At 36.6% G+C, this 19,562-nt stretch overlaps 2 protein-coding genes across 7 annotated transcripts; one reads left to right on the forward strand and one right to left on the reverse strand.

The window, feature by feature from the left end:
* Positions 1 to 1,434: 1,434 nt before the first annotated feature.
* On the forward strand, positions 1,435 to 2,276 carry LOC145819321 (uncharacterized). The gene is made up of 2 exons (XM_082913300.1): positions 1,435 to 1,974; positions 2,040 to 2,276. The coding sequence occupies exons 1-2, from the start codon at positions 1,435 to 1,437 to the stop codon at positions 2,274 to 2,276; spliced, it is 777 nt and encodes a 258-aa protein (XP_082769426.1).
* Positions 2,277 to 7,800: 5,524 nt separating this feature from the next.
* LOC145820507 (C2 domain-containing protein At1g53590-like) lies at positions 7,801 to 19,047 on the reverse strand. 6 transcript variants are annotated; one of them, XM_082916400.1, is made up of 11 exons: positions 18,615 to 19,040; positions 18,004 to 18,235; positions 17,053 to 17,140; positions 16,643 to 16,819; positions 16,226 to 16,378; positions 11,948 to 11,989; positions 9,446 to 9,553; positions 9,060 to 9,216; positions 8,796 to 8,958; positions 8,333 to 8,408; positions 7,801 to 8,166 (listed from the first exon to the last, which is right to left on the reverse strand). In XM_082916400.1, the coding sequence occupies exons 4-7, from the start codon at positions 16,733 to 16,735 to the stop codon at positions 9,494 to 9,496; spliced, it is 348 nt and encodes a 115-aa protein (XP_082772526.1). In that variant the 5' UTR covers positions 16,736 to 16,819; positions 17,053 to 17,140; positions 18,004 to 18,235; positions 18,615 to 19,040; the 3' UTR covers positions 7,801 to 8,166; positions 8,333 to 8,408; positions 8,796 to 8,958; positions 9,060 to 9,216; positions 9,446 to 9,493. The 6 variants fall into 6 exon arrangements, with proteins under 6 accessions (XP_082772526.1, XP_082772524.1, XP_082772523.1 ...); XM_082916398.1 differs by lacking the exons at positions 9,060 to 9,216; positions 9,446 to 9,553 and adding an exon at positions 10,814 to 10,861 and having other exon boundaries at positions 18,004 to 18,205; positions 18,615 to 19,047; XM_082916397.1 differs by lacking the exons at positions 9,060 to 9,216; positions 9,446 to 9,553 and adding an exon at positions 10,814 to 10,861 and having other exon boundaries at positions 18,615 to 19,047.
* Positions 19,048 to 19,562: the final 515 nt, after the last annotated feature.

Raw genomic sequence — 19,562 nt, forward strand, 5'->3', positions numbered from 1 at the left:
TTATAACCATCTTCTCAAAATAATCCTTAATTATGATTGTCAAGATCAAATGATAGAGTGGCATGGCATTTTACCCAATTGACTGATCAATGATATTAAAATTATAATTTAATTTTATTAAGTATATATTTAGGCCAAGTGTACTTCGTTTTCTGTCTCAAAATACTTACAATGGTTAGATTGAGAATATTAAAATATAGGAATCTCTAGGCATAAATCAAGAATTGAAATTGTTTTAATAAGTTATACAAATCAATTTATATTAAGTTAATATAAATTTAAGATAAATTATATTCATACTTTATATATACAACAACAAATAAGGCAGAAGCTAGGAAGTTGACAAAATTAACATAAAAGATAAGTTATTAAAAAAAAAACATTAAAACGTTGAATAATTAGAAGCTAGAAACTTTTAGTAAAATTAGTATAAGTGATAAATTTTCTTTGCAATTTGCCCTAAAATTAAAGAATTTTAAAAAAATAAAAAGGTAAATTATGCTCACTTCTGTCGAAAATTTTAAAAAATATATAATTAATCTTAGATTTTTAACATAATTATACTAATTTTTTAAAAGTATTAAAAAAAAGAGTGTTGGGCCAGGCGGGGCCAGCCTATTTTCACATCCTCAGCTCTCACGTGTCGTTCACGTGTCCAAAATGGAGTTTTAGCAATCCATCTTTGAGTTGTATATTATTAGTAATAATAATCTCTGATCCAACCGAGTCAAAAAAGTAGTAAAACGAACCACCGCACATCGAGTCACCGCCGCCACTCGAGTCGGCGGTGGCAGTCAATCAAACCACCCCCCTTGTTTGGATGCACAGCCCAATCCACCCCCGTCCACGATATCCTCTCCTCCCTAAGCAGTGACCTCTATCTTTAACACTGTGTTTGGGAACTTGGGAGAGAAAAGAAAAGAAATGATTACTTAAGTAATAGAGAAAAGAAATGAAATGAAATGATTGTTATTTCTCTCATTTTTGGTTGGATAAGGAAGAAATAAAAGAAAAGAAATAATTATGATTTCTCTCATTCTTGTTGGGTTAGATTTCATTAAGAGAAAAGAAAAGAAATTCTTTTATGTTATATTACCAAAATAAATTTTTTATATTTTCAATCATTTTATTTCTTTTATTTTTATAGGGGCAAAATTGGTATTATAAAAATAGTGGTTTCTTTTCTCTCCCAATCTCTCCACTTTTGGAAAGATTGAAAATGAGGCTTATAAGAGAAATGAGTTTCTCTCTATTTCTCTCCATTTCTTCTCATTTCTCTCCACTTAGGTTATCCAAACAAGTAAGGGAAATGCATATCTCTCCATTTCTTTTCTTTTCTCTCCAAATCACTTAATCCAAACATAGCGTAAAATTCAATAACATGTCATCAGCAGCACCACCACCAACCACCACACACTACCACCACCAACCACCATGGTTGCCTCATTTTCTTCTCCTCAGGACCCACCAAAACCGCCCTTATGGCGACTCCCTCCACTGTGCTGGTCGCCGGACGAAACAGTAGCCTTGATCGACGCTTACCGTGATAAATGGTACTCTCTCAAGAGAGGAAATCTTCGAGCCTCTCACTGGCAAGAGGTCGCCGACAATCTCTCATCCCGATGCCCGATCTCTGCCAGAAAATTGCCCAAGATCTCCGTACAGTGCCGCCACAAGATGGAGAAGCTCCAGAAACGGTACTGGGCTGAGATTCAGCGTGCCCTAGCTATGACCCTTAAAGGGCAACGGTTCAATTCCTCTTGGGTTCACTTCGATTGCATGGATTTGATGGAAAATGGTTCGAATTCTGTATCTGTTATGGTTTATTCGAGCCTTATAGATGAAGATGATGATGATGAGGATTTGTATCAGAGTGTGAGGCATGGTGTTACTGAGAATCGGAGTGCTCATGGGTCGATGAGCAATGGGATAAGCAGGTTTAGGATCAAAATTCTCGATCGATTGAGTGTTACAGTGGCTCCTGGGACGAAAGAATCTAATCATAACTCTAACCCTAACCTTAATTTTGTGTCTACTAGGGTTGTGAAGATGGGTATTCAGAGAGGTTAGGGTTGGGGGAGAGATGCGGTGGTGGTAGTGGTGATGGGGTGGGGATGAAGAGAGAAGGGGACCCGGTGGCGGAGATGGTGGCGGCAATTAAGAGATTGGGAGATGGGTTTGTGAGGATGGAGAGGATGAAGATGGAGATGGCGAATGAAGTCAAGGCGACGCGAAGGGAGATGGAGATGAAGCGGACCAAGATGATTCTCGAATGACAGGAGCTGATTGTGGAGGCCTTTGGCAAGGCTTTATCGGAGAAGAGAAACAAGAAGGCTAAAAGAATGTCCATGCCGGAAGCTTAGATTTTGGGCTGCCAAGGGAATTGCAGAGTTCATAGTTGGAAGATTCAGAGAAAAATGCATTTTCAAGTGTTGTGGAGCTCTCTGAAGCTGGCAAACTAGGGTTTTCATTGCTCTTATAAGTAAGTTGTCTTTTTGTAGCTTTGTCTCAATTGATTTTTAGGGTAATTGAACAATTGGAACTGAATAGTTGTAGCTTGTTTTGGATGAATGTTGGTTCATTTCAAACTTGACAATCAGAATGTTCTTTTATTGTTTTTTATTCTTTGTACGGGAGTTATGCTTTTTATCCAATTGCATTAGTTTGTGATGGCTACTGGACTGGAAAATAGAAAACTTGCAATTGGTTTTGATGGCTGGAAATTGATATGATGTCTATTGTTTTGGTACTTAGTTTGCTAGTATAACTGGGGTTGGGAGATAGAGATTGGGATACAGTATAGAAATTGAAATGGAAGATGTGCTACTAAAGATTAGTTTGTTTGTGAAGTGTGGTAGAGGAATGCTTACTAAGAAAGATGTTCCGATGGTTGTTGGCCATTTCAAAAGCATTTGAAGAGTCGATTATTATATCCAAATACAACAAAATGCTGGGTGCTTGTTTCTTAAATTCTAGAAAAATATTTCACGTTGTAAATAAATTACATTTTCTTTTAAAAGAATTTCAAGAGGTTTTGCCCAAGTATTTTCTTGGGGTGCCAAAATGGTTTCCCCAAATATTTAGCTAGTGTTTGGATCATGGGTTTTGATAGGGATTTGGAAAGAGAAAGATAAAAAATGAGGACAATGCGAATAAAATATAATCAGATGGAGACAGGCCACTATGTCAAAAAGCCATCATATTTCCTTGATAGATAATAGAGATGAGCTGTCATCTACTTATGGTTGAGATGATACTTTAGTAAATAGAATATTACCCATAACAGTGTGATTATATATATGTATATCATTGCCTGGTGGTGGAAATTAGAATTTAGAAGTATGGAATCATTACTTTGTATTGTATAGATTGTATTCTAAATTCCAATTAAACTTAGATTATGTAAGTCTTGTTGGTTGCTCTAATCTTTGAGATTTTTGTTTTTGCTTAGTTTGTTTGTATTATTGGGTGAAATTCTAGAAGAGGGTTGAAAAGGTTTTATTTTGGGTCTCTAGGGTTTGTTGTGCATGGTAGAAGGGCAAGTATGTGAATATTTCATTTGATGCTGTAATTTAGCAGACTTGCAGTTGATAATTTCCTCATCTATGTCAATCATATCCTTTCATTAAATGATATTTGGGAGATATGCTTCATTTAAATCGTGAAAAAAGATTGTCCATTCTTACTGAATATTTCAGTTCATCTGAGAGTGAAGCTTTAGTTGCAAAAGTTTGTTTTGCAACTTCCTTTATCTTTTGTGGTTATGATCTCAAAACTGAGTTGTCAATCCATTTTAGTTTGTCAAGTTGGCTTGTTGAATTTCCATGTTTAGTTATTCCATTTGTGTTAGCATAGAACAAGTCAAAGTTTGGATTGGTTGTTCAAGTAAAAGGTTGTGAATTCCTTTAGGAATTGCATACATAGAACACTTTGGTGTTTCACAGCATACTCTAATTCAGGTACAAGAGTGATGTGATTTTTATGTAATCTGCTGGTATATCACTTTTGTTTTTCATTTGTCTTCAATAAATACTTCAAAGGAAATGTGAGACTGGATATTGATATTGTCAATGTGGTGGACATACTGTGTTTATACCCTTTGTATCCCACTCTCCGCTTGGGATTCATTAGTCCCTCATATGGAGCATATCATGTTTGAGTGGATTATTAGTTTGTATTTCAATTTTCTTTGCCAAACGTGGGAATATGCATTTTGTTGGATTATTAATCCAATCCTTAGATCATATCTGCCTTAACAAACATGGCCTAAATGTATTGTTGCTAGTGACAGAGGGATTTGTAAAAGAAACCTAATCTGAAAAATGTCAAAATGGATGGATTATCATTAATGGTAAATAATGCCAACATTTATCAAATCTTGTCTAGGTCTTTCTAAGAACTAGAGAGTGGCACACGCGATGCGTCTGCAAATAAAATACTAATGAAATTAATACTATATTGTCTACTTAGCTTAAGTGGTATGAGTCCTCCTAGCTGAAATCTATGGTCACGGGTTCAAGCATTACTCACCTCTTTGTGAAACTTTTTAAAAATAAAAATAAAAATAAAAAACACTGCCACATGACATGAGGAGAGCAAAGGCTTCACCACTTCAACTGAGGCCTTTACTTTATAATAGTATAGATGTTTGGGTTTTTGGGATGCAGAACTTGGTGTTCATGAGAAACTGACAGTCTTGAGACTATGTTTGGATCGGATGATAAGAATAAAAGGAAAAGAATAGGAGTTTGGATTATTTGGGAATCTTCTATGAGAAAGAATGAAGTGTTTGGTGGGGGGTGGGGAATAAGACATGGTCGAACCATCATAAACCGCAGTCGACGTCTACGACAGCCCACTCTATCAACATTGACCAAAGGGTAAATTAAATTTCTTTGAAATCATAATGACACCGCCCTTATTCTATGAAATTACACTGCCACCCCTTGTCAGTTAACACTGAACTGAAATGGAAAAATTACTGTAATGCCCGTTATTTATTTAGTTAAATCTTATATAGGATTGATGAGAGAGAAGAGGAAGATGAGAGAAAAATAGGAGTAGAGAAGACAATGTTACTGTCTGCCATTATTGGCCAATGTCGAAGACCACCACCTCTGTAACTTCTTCTATCTAGTCCTCATTTGTCAACCCTTTGTTGGTTTAATTGATCTTTTATAGCCTTTAGGAGCACAGTCGAAGAGAGGAAATGGGCCAGAGCTAGCCCCCATGTCATGAATGTAGAAAAGATAATAGATGATTGTTCTCTCTTCCTCCATTTTTTTTTTTGGGTGTGTGTGTGTGTGTGTGTGTGGGAGGGAGTGAGAGAGAGAGAGAGAGAATGGAAGGGGTGAGAAGCAATGTATGGGGGAATTGCTTTTAGGAGAGGATTTGGAGTAGTGATTGATTATGTATGGAGGGGATGAGACGCAAAATATGGAGGGATTGATTTTGGGTTTGTAGTGATCGTAAGGGGGTAATGGTGAGGGGCTTGAGGTTGCAACCAAGTGGAGAAGGGTTAATTGCAGGGAGGTAGTAAGGTTGCAACTGTTACAAATGTATATACATATATTTTGTGTTTATAAAAATGTATCTGTTGAAGCTAGATACTATAGAATAAAATTCTCTTTAATTGTTGAAGCTTTGATATGCATACATATATTTGTTTTAGTTTAAAGCTCTTTAATTGTTGAAATTAGATTTTGCCTTTCGTAGTATGGAATTGGATGGTTGGTTGTTGCTAATTACAAAGGCAGTGATTGGAGTTGTTTTGTTGTTGGGTTTGCATGCTTACTATATATTCATATAAACTTGCTTACTGTGTTTGAAGCTCTGTAAATTCATATATTCATAGAGCTTTTGTATCAGACAGGTTTAGACAAAAATCATGACCTTCTTCTTGCCATTCCCTTTCTCTTGCCTCTGTTTGAAACCTTTTTTTTCCCTCTTTGAAACCCTTTTGCCTTCTACAAAATTTATGTATCATAGTTGTTTAATTTGATGGTGGGTTTTGTCATGTTGGTGATGTGTATATATATATATATATATGAATTCTGTGGCTATGGTTGTGATTTGATGTTGGGTTTTGTAATGGTGGTCATGTGTAAGGTGAGGTAGAGTAAGGTTAGGGATTGGAAGAGAAGCTGCAAGGGATGAAAGGGTAATTTTGGCATTTCAAATCTTTCTTTTGTTGAAGTCATCATTTTCTATTTGGGTGACTGACGGTTTACTAATAAATGGACTTAACTGTTATACATATTTTAAAAGGGAGGGAGGGTAGTGAGAATTTTGTGATAAAGAGGTGTCAGTGTGATTAGAAGGGGTGTTAGTGTAATTTACCCTTGACCCAATGGTAGCCCTTTCTTTTCTAGTTTTGACACCTTGGTAGGTATCTTAATCAGGGCAGCCTATAAGTTGTCCCCTCCGTGGCTCAAACCGCAATGCTGCACCCATTTGATCCCATACTCACATAGGTGTGTCATATTCCATACTCGGTAGGATGGCTGACTCTGATACCAAATGATACAAACTCCCAAGTAGGGTGCGTGCTCAAAAGACTTCTAAGTTATATGGATGGGATTGGTGTAACTAATTTCACGTTTTCACAGTGCTCATCTAAATATTTTTAAATTTGGATTATGACTTTACATATTACTTGTATTTCTCTGTGGATAGAAGCTTTTGTGTGAAGTTTTCAAAAGGAAGTGAATGATATAACTAATAGAAATGATTATATCATGGATAGGAAGAAGTAGATCATGATAAAAATCTGAGTGATCAACAAAACATATCACTAACAAGATGAATAGGAACTATATCATAGACATCAATTGATCCTTAGGGGAGAGAAGTTATCAAAATCTGTTTCATACACAAAATCAAATTATCTTTTCAAGTCCTAATAAATAAATTGAAGTACTCAAGTACGTATAATTTTGCTTAGGCAGCTTCTTTGCAGCTGCCTCCCACACTCTATGTGCTTCCATTTTTGCTAAATCCCAAGGGATGTTTGGAGTGCGAGGATCAACAGTTACGCTCGTGAGCTGCAAAGTATTCTCTAGCAAGTATGTGGCAAGTTCAAGCCCAGCTTGATACCCAAAAAACCCAACTAAATTTATGTCTCAAGGCACTGATAATGCAAACCTTGGTGGTGTTTTGATTCGTTGGGGTCAATTGTGGAGTTTAAATCCTGCTGTACAATAGATGCAAATGGTTCTTGCATGTAATATTTGGGTTTCTTTGTGAAACTCTTTTGTACATTTCATTATCAACAATGCTTATTGCATAGCTGATTACTTGCCAACAATTATCAATCAAGCTAATTAACAACAATAAATTGAAAAAAAAAGGTGATAAAATTAACCCAAATAAGTAACTAACACTACTGGAAATTGAGGTTTTAAAGGCGTTTAAAAAACGCCGCGATAGATTTTAAAAACGCCGTGAAATCATTTTGCGACGTTTAGCATCAAACGCCGAAGATGCGGCCGTCGCTATAACTCTATGGCGTTTTAGAAATGTCGCTATATGACAATAGGCAGCGTTTTATAAAAACGCCGCTGAAAGGTCCGTAACAGTAAGATGACGTCACCATGCTATTTAGCGACGTTTTTAAAACGCCGTCGTATCTCTGATACTATTTAACGACGTTTTGAGAAACGCTGTGATAGCCCTCTTTTTTTTTTTTTTTTAATTGTGCTAATTTTATGTTATTAAATTCAAAAAAAACCTAAAATAAAACTGAAAAATAACACTAATATAAAATAATAACTCTCATTCACATAGTAAAATCTCATCAAATGATAGTCCACACCACAATCATTGTGCAAAAAAAAAAAAAAAAAACATTCACACAAATCATTTGAATAACATTAAGGAGTCACCAAAATTGGATGCCCCTCTATTGGAGCCAAATTGGAATCTGAGTTCACCAAAATACAAATTTGGACATTTGAGCCAACTTGATATTCATATTCCCATTCACAGAAAGTTAATTTAGAAAATTATAATAGCAATGACTCAACATCTTTAACACGCATAATTCCAGTTCCCATTTCTTTGATGACACTGATGGCGTCTTTCTAAAAGTTCAGACAACAATGACTCAACATCTTTAACACTCATAATTCCACTTCCCATTCCTTTGAGCAATGATAGGATGACTAGCTGCCAAAGAAAACTCAATCCGTTACTTTCTGTTCATGCTATTATGGAAAATTTTTAAAATTCTTGGCAGTAGTTACAAAATCTTATTCACTTGAGTAAAACAGAGCTTCTCTGCATACAGACATACAATGCATGCACTATGTAGATCCAAATCAGAATCACCAACCTTTGCATATGCAAAAAGATTTAGGGCGAATCCTAGAATGAAAACTAGTATGTCATTCTTTATAGACTGACTGAATCTGAAAAATGACAGTTGCACAAGTTAATTTAGAAAATTATAACACAGAAAGTTAACATCAGTAAGCAATTTGTAAATTAGTACAGATAATAATAGCAGTGATTCAGGACAGCTAAAATTGCAATAGTTCTTTAATGAGAACAAAACTAATTGAAATACATAAGATGAATAGGATATCAAGAAATATTTTATTTTATTAAAGGCAACAACTCATAGGGCCTACTTAAAGAAACAGAAGCAACTCTCTTTTTAAACTATAGACTTCATGATCTTCCTATTCTATGGATATCGACAAAGTGGACAAAATGAAATGATGGTTATTATGAGAAAGAAGATGACAGTATGATGATGATATGATGAAAACTAAGCATAACAAAAAGGTGAAAACCTTTGTCCAATTGTCTGAGGCACTAAAAGGCTATGGCATGAAGAGCCAAGCAAAGATGTTAAAAATGAAGGCAAAACTTTTCTGTCTGATAGCATGAGCCTCTTTTGTTGAACCATTAAGCTCAGAAGTTCCTCAAGAAAATTACTCCAGATTGTGCTATTCCCTGTCAATTTTAAGGATTTAGACAAAAGTGTTGCTTATAACAAAAGAAACAAAACAAATGTGACAAAACAAATAATTGAAGAGGATTGCCATGATCAAAACCTTCTTCAGTGAAAAGCTTCGACAAAAATCGGACAAGAGAGATCTTGCATTTGGTAACTAGGAAGTGAAGATGCTTATGGAAAACATTATTTGACTAACATGCAGCAAAGAAAACAAATAGATCCTGAAGTGTGCATACCCACTTTCTATTATCATCCTGGAAGAAAACAATAAAAAAAATAAAAAAACTAATTTAGTTATCTACCTATATGACAGGGTGATAGATTCAGAAATCAATCAAATCAGATACATATGTGACAGAGTTACAGATTCAGAAAACAGAGTATAGATTCCAGTGAAAGAACAATCAAGAACTTAATTCACCCAAAAACAATCAAGAACTTGGAATGAGTACTAGAGCTTTCACAGAGAATCGAAATGATTACCATTTATTATTCGAAGGATAAACTCTGCTAGCCAACAATGGGATGCAATCATGAATAAACCTGTTGCCTTTGCAGATTTGCAACCACTAGGGTGGCATCCTTATGGGCCTATTAAAAATAATCTTTTCATAATAAGCAACAGCAATTAGGAAAATTAAACAAAACACAGAAGTATGAGTGAGAAAAAAATATTCATTAACTCAACCATGAAGAAAATAGACAAATAAATTAATGAAGCTAATTCTATTCTGAACTTGACATAGTTACCAACCAATTAGATGATATTTCATACTCAATGGAGATCAATGGTCCTTGCTTTTAAAACACACACATAAATTTAAGCTAATTCTATTCTGAACTTGATTTTCTTCTTCACTTTCTAAAGCTATAATCCAAATATTCCCACTTAAAAGCTTTGCTAAACTAACCTTGTCCAACTCCGAAGTTGTCTGAACCATAGTGCTTCTAATTGAACAAAGAAAGTTTGGATAAACACAAGATCCACAATTTATACTTAAAAAACACTCGTGTTCCTGTTCTATACCTTTGTCTGCAAAAATTCAAACATCATAGTTCTCGGTGGCACTCAGATGTAGTTTCAGAATTGAAAAAGTAACTACATCCAAATGAGGCCCAAGTAGTTCAATCAATGCATTTATTATCACCAGTCCAAGATAGCACTTGGTGCAGTTCCATCTATACATATCATTCAAGGCCACCACACACAAGACTTCTAAATTCTACTATGGATACATCTGAGGATTCAACTATATCCATTAAAACTCAGCTGAACCTCATCTTTCTATAAATGATATAGGAATTGAATCACCAATAGCAGGGAAGAATGGTTTTCCATACAATTTACCTTAAAGAAATTTCCCAAAACTGACTTTGCCAAAAACCATGTCATAGATACTATCATATAGTGTTACCAACTCTTCTATAACATAAAGCATCATATTAAGAAGAAAGCCAAGAATATTAAATGTGTAGAAGCATAATCTGTAACAATAAGATCACTACAAATCTTTTATAATTCTGTTGATTATTAAAAAAGCTTTAAAAAAATATTAAATAAGAAGGGTAGAGTTTTAAAACAGAGCAAAATCACAGCAAAATCAAATGCAATGGCTTTTGAAACAAAGCAAAATCACAGCAAAATCTCATTTGACTCCTCCCAGGCCCTCCACCACAGCAACATCACAGCAAAATCAAATGAAATGGAGGGATATCACAGCAAAATCAAATGAATCAAGTGAATGCTAGAATTGACATTACAACATATACAACTACTTACCAGATAACAGTAGGATAAATTCATAGTATTAAGTACTAAATAATTATTTAAAAGAAAACCAATTCACTCACATAATTTGGGAAGATAACCACATCAACATTCCCAGGCACCTCTGCTAACTGCACATAGAATAATATTAAGAACAAACACAACAACTTCTAACTGCACATAGAATGAAGAATATACCATCATAAAAAGCTGTCAAAATTTCATAAGTACCAAAGCGAGCGCCAGCACCTAATGCAATTTTTTTTTTTAAACTGTCCATTGATATGCAATTGTCGCTTAATTCAACACCTAGACGAAGCAATATACATAAATATTGTACATGTACCATAACAAACAAGTACTAGCACCCTGAAATATCATTGTTTCCATCGGCCAATCTTTCATAGATCACAGTATCAGCACCCTGAAAAAAACAGGTTCTGTCCAAGTGTCATTTTTTTTCCTATTAGAATCCCAATCTGGATCGTTGGATCTTACAATTTTGCAAACCCAATCGGGCCAAATTATCTAAATCGCACTAAGATCTTAAATTTTGTAGAATCTTAAAGTGACTATGATTTTTTTCTTATATTTATATTAAAATAATAACTACAAACACCCACTCCAAGAGTCTTCTCTAATTTATTTTAGCATAGAAGATGCTTAATATTAAAGGAACTATTTGTGATCCACCCTTGAGCAGGTCAAATACTGTAACAGTGTGATCCCTACCTCAATTGAAACATAAAGAGAAATAGGGATAATTGGTGAATACAAAGTAATTAGGGTAAACATATTTAAAAAAGCAACCTGTAAAAAATGTACTTGTGAGGAGATATATTGGCTTTGATGGTTATTGTGAGAGGGATATGTCTTAGTCAATCAGCTTTAAAGCAAGCAGCATCTCATGCCGTGAAAAGGATTTTTTACCTTTGCCTCTGTTAGGCCCTTTTCTCTAGTTAGATAGATTTTTTTTTTTTTGACTTGCATGTGTATGAAAAAGAGAATGGAAGAAGTATGAAGCATAAAAAGAAGGAGAGCCCAAACTAAATAATCAAAAGTTTTGTTACTTGCAAAAAGAATCAAAAGTCTATATAACTAAATAATCAACTGCTAATGTCTTTGAGAAAATACAAAAAGAGAGCCCAAACTGTCTCAATGGAATAAGGAAAACACTAAAACACTACAAGGGAGTATCAAAGTCTAGAGAAATTCACCTCAACTAGTGTCTGCTCAAACGCAACAGCAAGAAGCTTATCCTAATTGTAACAAGCCCGCGAGGGACCTCATGCTACAGTTCGGACTCGCGATTTTTGTTGTCGCGGTTCTTAATCTGAACCAAAGAGTCCAAATCTGGCAAATCGTTTTGAGAAACAGATTTTTGAAAAAGTAGTGCCAAACATGGACTGCTTTGCCAGATACAGAGTCGCCACCTAAATATTTTTAAAATGGGAAATTTAGGAAACCCTGACTCGGTGCCGAAGGCCACATGTCCGTCATCACCGGAGTTGTCTCGGCTCGGGAGCTTGGGTACGATCGGGGAAGGTCAGCTATGAGCAGCCCCTTTCGCCCGGTCCGAAGACCGGCCTCTACTAACCGTGATATCCGTATTTGAAAACTTTATGTGTTCTTATTCCATTTATTAGCCTAGAATTACTATGTTATGCGCGCAGCAAACAAGTATAGACTAGATTGTCTAATTGGGAAATAAACATTGCATATCCGTTTGGTTTGAAAATGCTTTGGAATTTGCTACTCGCAAGTAGGCTAAAATACGGATTTCAACGAGTTTTTCCAACTCAAACAATCCAACCTTCACCCACAGGCATTCAAGCAGTTATAACACATAAGCATCTAGCCACATGTTAAGCATGCTGTCATGGTAACATTCACACTCATGCGATATGCTAAAGCATAAATACTTACATCGTACTCCGTGCCAAAACAGTAAACTAGTTAGCAAACATGCATGCCCTAGTTCATGTTAAAAATGGCTAATGCATCACAGGCAAAAATGCAATCTAGGCAGGCTCGGCTAACCCTAAACACGGCATGTGAAATGCGATCAACTATCACATAGTCAATTTATGAATTGAAGTACAAATGCAGTTAGTGTGATGTACCGAGCCTAAAGCATGCAATACAAATGCATGGATGCACACATGCATAGCATAAGGTATGCTAAATTAAACGTGCCCTAATCTACCATCATAAGCAGGTAAATAAAAGGGAAGAAAGACGTGAGGTTGGAAGACATACACACACTCACGCACACTTATTACAGATTTGCCCTCACTCGGAGGGACCAAATAAATATTACAAATTAATTAACTACGCAAGCTAATTAAATATTACAAATTAACTAATTTAATTAACAAATTAAATAAATTAATTAAAACAGGAAAACGCCTCGGGAAGCGCGCCACCATGCATAGGCTGCCTCTGTTTTCCTTCCTTTCCTCTTCTGAAGGCTGTCAAAACCTCAGAATTACATCCCTGGACACTGGGGAGTACCATCGGCTGAATGAAACTTCCACCGGCAGTGTAGTATGGCCATTGGCACAAAATAGGGTCTGTCGGCAGAGAAAATATTGCCGGTCGGCACGTAACACTGCCGGTCGGCAGATTATTCCTGCAGAACCTGCAACTCACAGCAACAGAGGGCAAGGCAAAGCATGGCAGCACAATTCAAGGCATGTATGCACCAATCACATTCCTTATCATGTTAATGACTCAAAGGAGGATGTGCCCCGATTCTCGGACCACTAATCACGCATTTCCATGCATGATGGCCCAAAGAATCAAGTGTGCAACTTCAATTTCAAAATGCGTGCAAGCCAAATAAACACACAAGGAGGCCTAACCTCTATCATACTCATCTCAAGAGGCAAGGTGATGCATGCAAGATGCAATGCAACTTAGGCATACGAGCTAAGGATGCAACATGCCGATACAAGCAAACATGCAAGGTGAGCATGCAAATAAGCAAAGGATGGTCTTAAACATGAATTAGGCAGCTCTAGTTAGGCCCAAAACAGTGGCCATAATATGAAAATGAAGTGCCTCGAAATGCGTGCACACGGGCACGCAAACCGAGGCAATGGAATATGCAATGCAATGGCTAAAACGGTATATAGAATGCAACATGGACTTATACTAACATGAGAGAGCCTCAGCCACACTCACATAAGAGGCCGATGAATGAAAATGAAGTGCCTCGAAATGCGTGCACACGGGCACGCAAACCGAGGCAATGGCATATGCAATGCAATGGCATGGAAAATGACATGCAAATATGATAATGGGATTTCAGCACTGAAATATGGGGGAAAACAGCCCCGGAATGAGGCGAAAACACACCCGATGCATGGAATAGTCCCGAAACATGGACTTTGGCACCCGAAATGGCCTATAGCTATATCAAACATGCACAACATGGATATGCAATGAATAGACAGTAGCAAGGCAGCCCCAAAATTAGCATTTTACTAGTACAACTCATGGCCAAAAAGCAAACAAAGATAGGGCAACAATGGCATACAAAAACGGCCCTAAACAAGAGATTATGAAGCAACTCACATTTTCTGTCCCCAAACATGTTAGGGCCCTTCAACAACATTGAAGAGGGGCCCAAAATATGCACATTTACAGTTCATGGCAGCCCCGAAATCAGTATACAAACATGCTAGAAATACAATGCAAAATGAGGCTCAAAAGCGGCTATAACATGAGGTGTACAAAACATTCACCAAACAAGAAAATACCCTTAATAAAACATGTTCAGGAGGTCAAAATAAAGTCACTTTTAGTTCGGACCAAGGTCCAAAAACAGCAACATCAGGGGCTGCCAAGACATACAAAAATGGGACCAAAAAGAGGATATAAAGGGAAGTACAACATGGAAGTCCCAAACAGTGTTGAGTCCTTCTTCAATGTTGAAGAGGGGCTCAAAATAAGCCTATTTTCAGTTTACATCAGGCTCTAAAACAGATCACACGCAAGCCAAAAATTCTATGCAAGATTATGGCATTCAAGGAGGATATTGAAGCAAGTGCAAGCTACTGTCCTCAAACAGCAAGAGGTCCTCAATCAAACATGAAGAGGACCTCAAAATATGATGAGTTACAGTTTGGGTCGGAGCCCAAAGATGCAAGAAACTATGGCTTAGATATGATGCAAGAATAGGCTAGAAAAGGGAAGAAGAGGACTCACCTTTGTAGACCAATGAACCAGCACCTCTTGGACCAAGTTTAGGTGCTCCTAAGCTCTGGAGAACAGCCTCAAGCTGTTGGAATGGGCGTTGGATGCCTTGTGCTATGAGTTGATGAAGAAATGGCCCAAGAACAAGGGTGTTTGGTCACTCTAACACACTCAAATGTAGAGAGAGAGGGAGATATAGAGAGAGAGGGTGATATATATGTTATATGTATGTATTAGGTCTGGTTTTTGCTGAAAATCTCTCACCTCAACAAAGGAGGAGGAGAGGTGCATATATAAGGCAAGGAAATCACTTAACTTACAAGCTAAGTCAAGGGAAAGGGGTCAAAGGGGTTCAAGGCTTATTGGAGAAGCTTGGACAGCTGGTAGGCTTCTTGAGGAAGCCAAGAAAAGGGGTCAAGGCTTCCTCAAGAAGCCTTGAGCAAAGGGTGCAAGAAAAGGGGCCAAAGGGTGTGCAAAGGGTGTAAAATAGCCACATATATGCACGTGGAGTAGGGTCTGTGCATCCCAGCTGGCACAGCTGGCATGCACCATGCTTGAGGGATGAAAAGGGGCAAACCGGCCAGAAAATTTGGTCGTCGGCCAAAATAAAGTGCCGGTCGGCATAATATTTTACCGGTCGGAAAAATAGATTGCCGATAGATGATGCCAAGGTCAAAAAATGGCCGGTGGGTGTCCAAATTGAAGCCCCAGAAGTTAGCTTTCCAATGGCGCAAACCTTGCATCAAAATTCCTCCTGTGCAAAAAGTTATGCCCTTTTTCGTGAAGCCGCGCAGATTCGATCCAACCGGGATGATGCCCGACTTCAACTGATCATACCTCCCCCACCCGGACTTGGCTCTAGGAGATTCTTGAGTGCAAAATGAAGCCTCGGAAGTAAGCTTTCCGACGGTGGTGGCCCCATAGCTAAACTCCAAGTGTACAGATAGATAAGCCCGATTCAGCGAGGGCTGCTCGACTTGCTTCTACCCGGATTCATGCCGAACTTCTCCCAAACTAGTTTTCTCCTCTCCTTTCCTCTTTTCTTCAACTCCAAAACCCTAAACAAAGTGTTTTGAAAGATTTGCCTCTCTTCTTGCCAAAGAAATTGAATCTTGCCCTACACATCTCTCAACACCGAGCAAAACATCAGTGGTGCCCAAGTCTTAAGGGCGGTCAAAAATGGGGTGTCTACACTAATCAACAAGAAAGATTTAATAATAAAAAGAAATTAGTAAGAGATAATGAGAGAGACGTGTCGAAGTAATCGCTGCACATGAAACATGACAATAACTTACCAACCATCCAGCAATCCCTGGAAGTTCTGTAACATGAAGCCCATGAGTGAAAATAGGTTTCACTGTCATCTGAAAATATGGTGGCTCGACAAAGCATACTCTCAAAAGGCCAAGGAAAGGCCAGTGACGATGGAACTTTACCCCAATCAAGACCTAGAAGAGACAAAGAAAGACATTTTCAGTTAAATGCAAGAAGAAATTACTAAGCATTAGTCATTTTTTCGCAATCAATGGCACATGACAACTATTCCAATTTTAAAAATCATTACAAAGCATTCTAGATCGATTCTGTACTCTACAGATTACACATTTCAGATGCAGGGAGAAAACATGAAATTAAGAACAGTATAACAAAGGATAGCTCATTATAGATGTGTGATGTAAAAGTAAAATTTAAATTTAACAGTAATTTATTACCTTCCCTTCAACATGCATGCCCATCAAATGCAACTTTTCCCGCATTCCAAAACCCAATCTCTTACTTAATTTCACAGCAAGTATTGCACTCATATATGAACAGATCAATTCTCATACCTCCTTTGCCTTTTCCTTTTCCACAATTCTCTCTCAAAAAATTTCCTCTTTGGCTTCGGCTGTGAAATTTGAGAAGAGATCAATTACGCAGAGGATTTACTAATGGCAGTATGAAATGAATTAACAAAAAAAATAAAAATAAAAACAAGGATCCTGGTGCATTAGTAATTAAAAGACAAACTATAAAAGCCGTAAAAATGTATGCCCCTATCATGAAAAGGGGTTAATTGAAAACCTGATGTTTCATTATGGGGAAGAAATACAAAAAATTAAAATAAAAAATAAAAAACTTATCATCATCAGGTAGTAGATAATCTGCTGCCTTTGCCATTTGAGCAGCACATAAAAAATCTGTTATTTCATCAATTGAGGCATCTGGACCTGCAATATTTTATAGGCATTATTAAGAGAAAGATTAAATCTAATGAAATGCGCAACCACAACACACAGGAGAATAGACAAAGTTTAGCAATATCATCCAGCAGAAATAACTAGTTAACAAGACCCAAATGAGTATATACATGACAATCAGTATCACAATTCGGTAGCAGATAGAAATGTAAGATGTCTAGTATATTAATTTAAGTTTGACAGGGTTTCAGAGTATAAGAAAGGTGTGGCTATGAACCAAAAAAACCAATTACAATCTTATTTGCAAATAGAAATGTAAGATGTCCAGAAATTATTGTGTTTGTAGTTAGGATAGCCTCCTTACTCGCCTCAATTAAGTGGCCCAGGGGCAAATGACAAATGTATGATGATCCAGTCACCATAAGTGGACTATTGTTATGACCCTAATAAGCAGCCAGCTTATCCAGAAGAAGCATTAGATGGTCTTGCATCTTATTTGCAAATACTCTACAACCTATATACTACAGGCAGGTCTCGTACTTATTTGATACTCTGCAAACGGATCAAATTTTATACCATCTGTTGATTTATATGGAAACACTTCACCATACCAAGCAATAAGGGAGACAGGGAGAAGGGAATGCAGCCGTAATCAGCATTAGTTACCAATATAATATTACATGGCATAGCTTTTGCATCTAAAAGTTAAATTATTAAATTAAAATTAAAAAAAAAACTATTTTTTTTTAAAAAAAAAACAGAACCATTCAGTGTTTTTATCACTATAAAAAGAAGGTTTGGTTCAAAAAAAGATATATAACAAGATTAGAATACAATTTCTTTAAGCTATTTTTCAGCAAACGGTCAAATCCTTAATCCCACCAGGACATCACCTTAGCATCTGGAGGAGTATTCTGCCAAAGCCAGAAGTATGCTTCACGGTAATCATAAAAAATGACCCTGTTACCATGTGCACCCCTTGCAGCTAAGACAATTGAGGGAGATGAATATGCCTCTGAAGTGACCCAAGTGCAGTGAGTAGCATCCACTGAGCAAGTAGAAAGCACCAAGAAGAAGTGCAATAGCACCGTTTCCCTGGAAAGGTAGAGATTGATCAAGCGAAGCCTGTTTGTGCAATAAATCATGAGTACAAGAGATTAAAACACTCCAGAAGGGGCATATTAACTATATTTTGTAGCTTGAAATATACATTGCAAACCCCCCCCCCCCAAATCATAGAGAGGGCTTAGGCTGATTACAAGAAGATTGTCACACAAAAAAAGAAGAAGCTAACATTCAAATGCTGAAACATGTTTTTTTGAATAAGAAATTTCAAATCTCAAACATTATTTTGAATGAGAAATCTCAGATCTGAAACATACGAGAAATCTCAGATCTGAAATCTAAAACTTATGTAAACCCTAGGAGAAGAATCGAGGGAAGGAAAAGCTTGAGAGAGAGAGAGAGAGCATACGAAATTGAGATTATAGACGGTGGTGCTCACCTTAGTCAACGGTGGTGGTGATGGTGGCGGCGGTCGAGCTTCGAAATCGAGATAGAGAGAACTTCGAAATCGAAAACACTCTGAGATTGGATCTGAGATGAAACCTAGCTGAATAAGGTTGAATCTTAATCTCTGAGACTCAAGGGTTTAGAGAGAGAGAGAGAGAGCGATCGATCGAGTGAGTGAGTGAGTGAGAGATTTGAGGGATTGGTGAGGGCTTGAAGAGAGTGAGAGAACGGCTCTGATTCTCACAGAGCTAAGAGAAACACGGAGGAATAACGTTATTGTAATACATGTGAAGACGTTTAAAAAACGACTTGTATTCCTTAAACGGTACCGTTTTAATCAAAATAAAATGCGACGTTTAAAAAACGTCGTTAAAGGTTAGAAACAGTGGTGTTTAAAAGAACGTCGCTAAATAAACGCCGTTAAATTCTATATTTCCTGTAGTGTAAGGCATTGTGTTAAGAGCTTGGACATAGCAATATGAAAATTTTGTATTGTTTTTCTTTATCATTGATTTTAAATTACTTTTTTTAAATTTGTAATGCGCGTGTTTTCAAAATGTCTTTAAAGCGTATCTGAGTGTACGAATTTTTTAAAATTAAGACATGTTTAGGTAAGTGTCCGATAAGTGTTGAGCGAAGCAAGAGACCAAAAGGGCCTCCTCAACTTTAAGGAAATTATATTTTTAGCTTAAATTTTGAAAACATTTTATGTGTATTTTTAGTTTTTAGTGACCATTTTAAATATTTTAAGCAATTTAATTTTTTTTAATACTTTTCAAACCCACTTAATTTAGATACACTTGAAAAATAAATTATTAGTGAAAAAAAATCTTTTAAAAGAACACTAAATACTAAAACATACAAAAATATATATATATATATATATTTTGTATTTATTCAATATACTTGTATCTATGTTATGTGCATTTAAGAAAAAAAA

This window comes from Camellia sinensis, chromosome 2, assembly GCF_055761805.1.
Source record: "Camellia sinensis isolate YWXY chromosome 2, ASM5576180v1, whole genome shotgun sequence".
NCBI classification, from domain to species: Eukaryota; Viridiplantae; Streptophyta; class Magnoliopsida; order Ericales; family Theaceae; genus Camellia; species Camellia sinensis.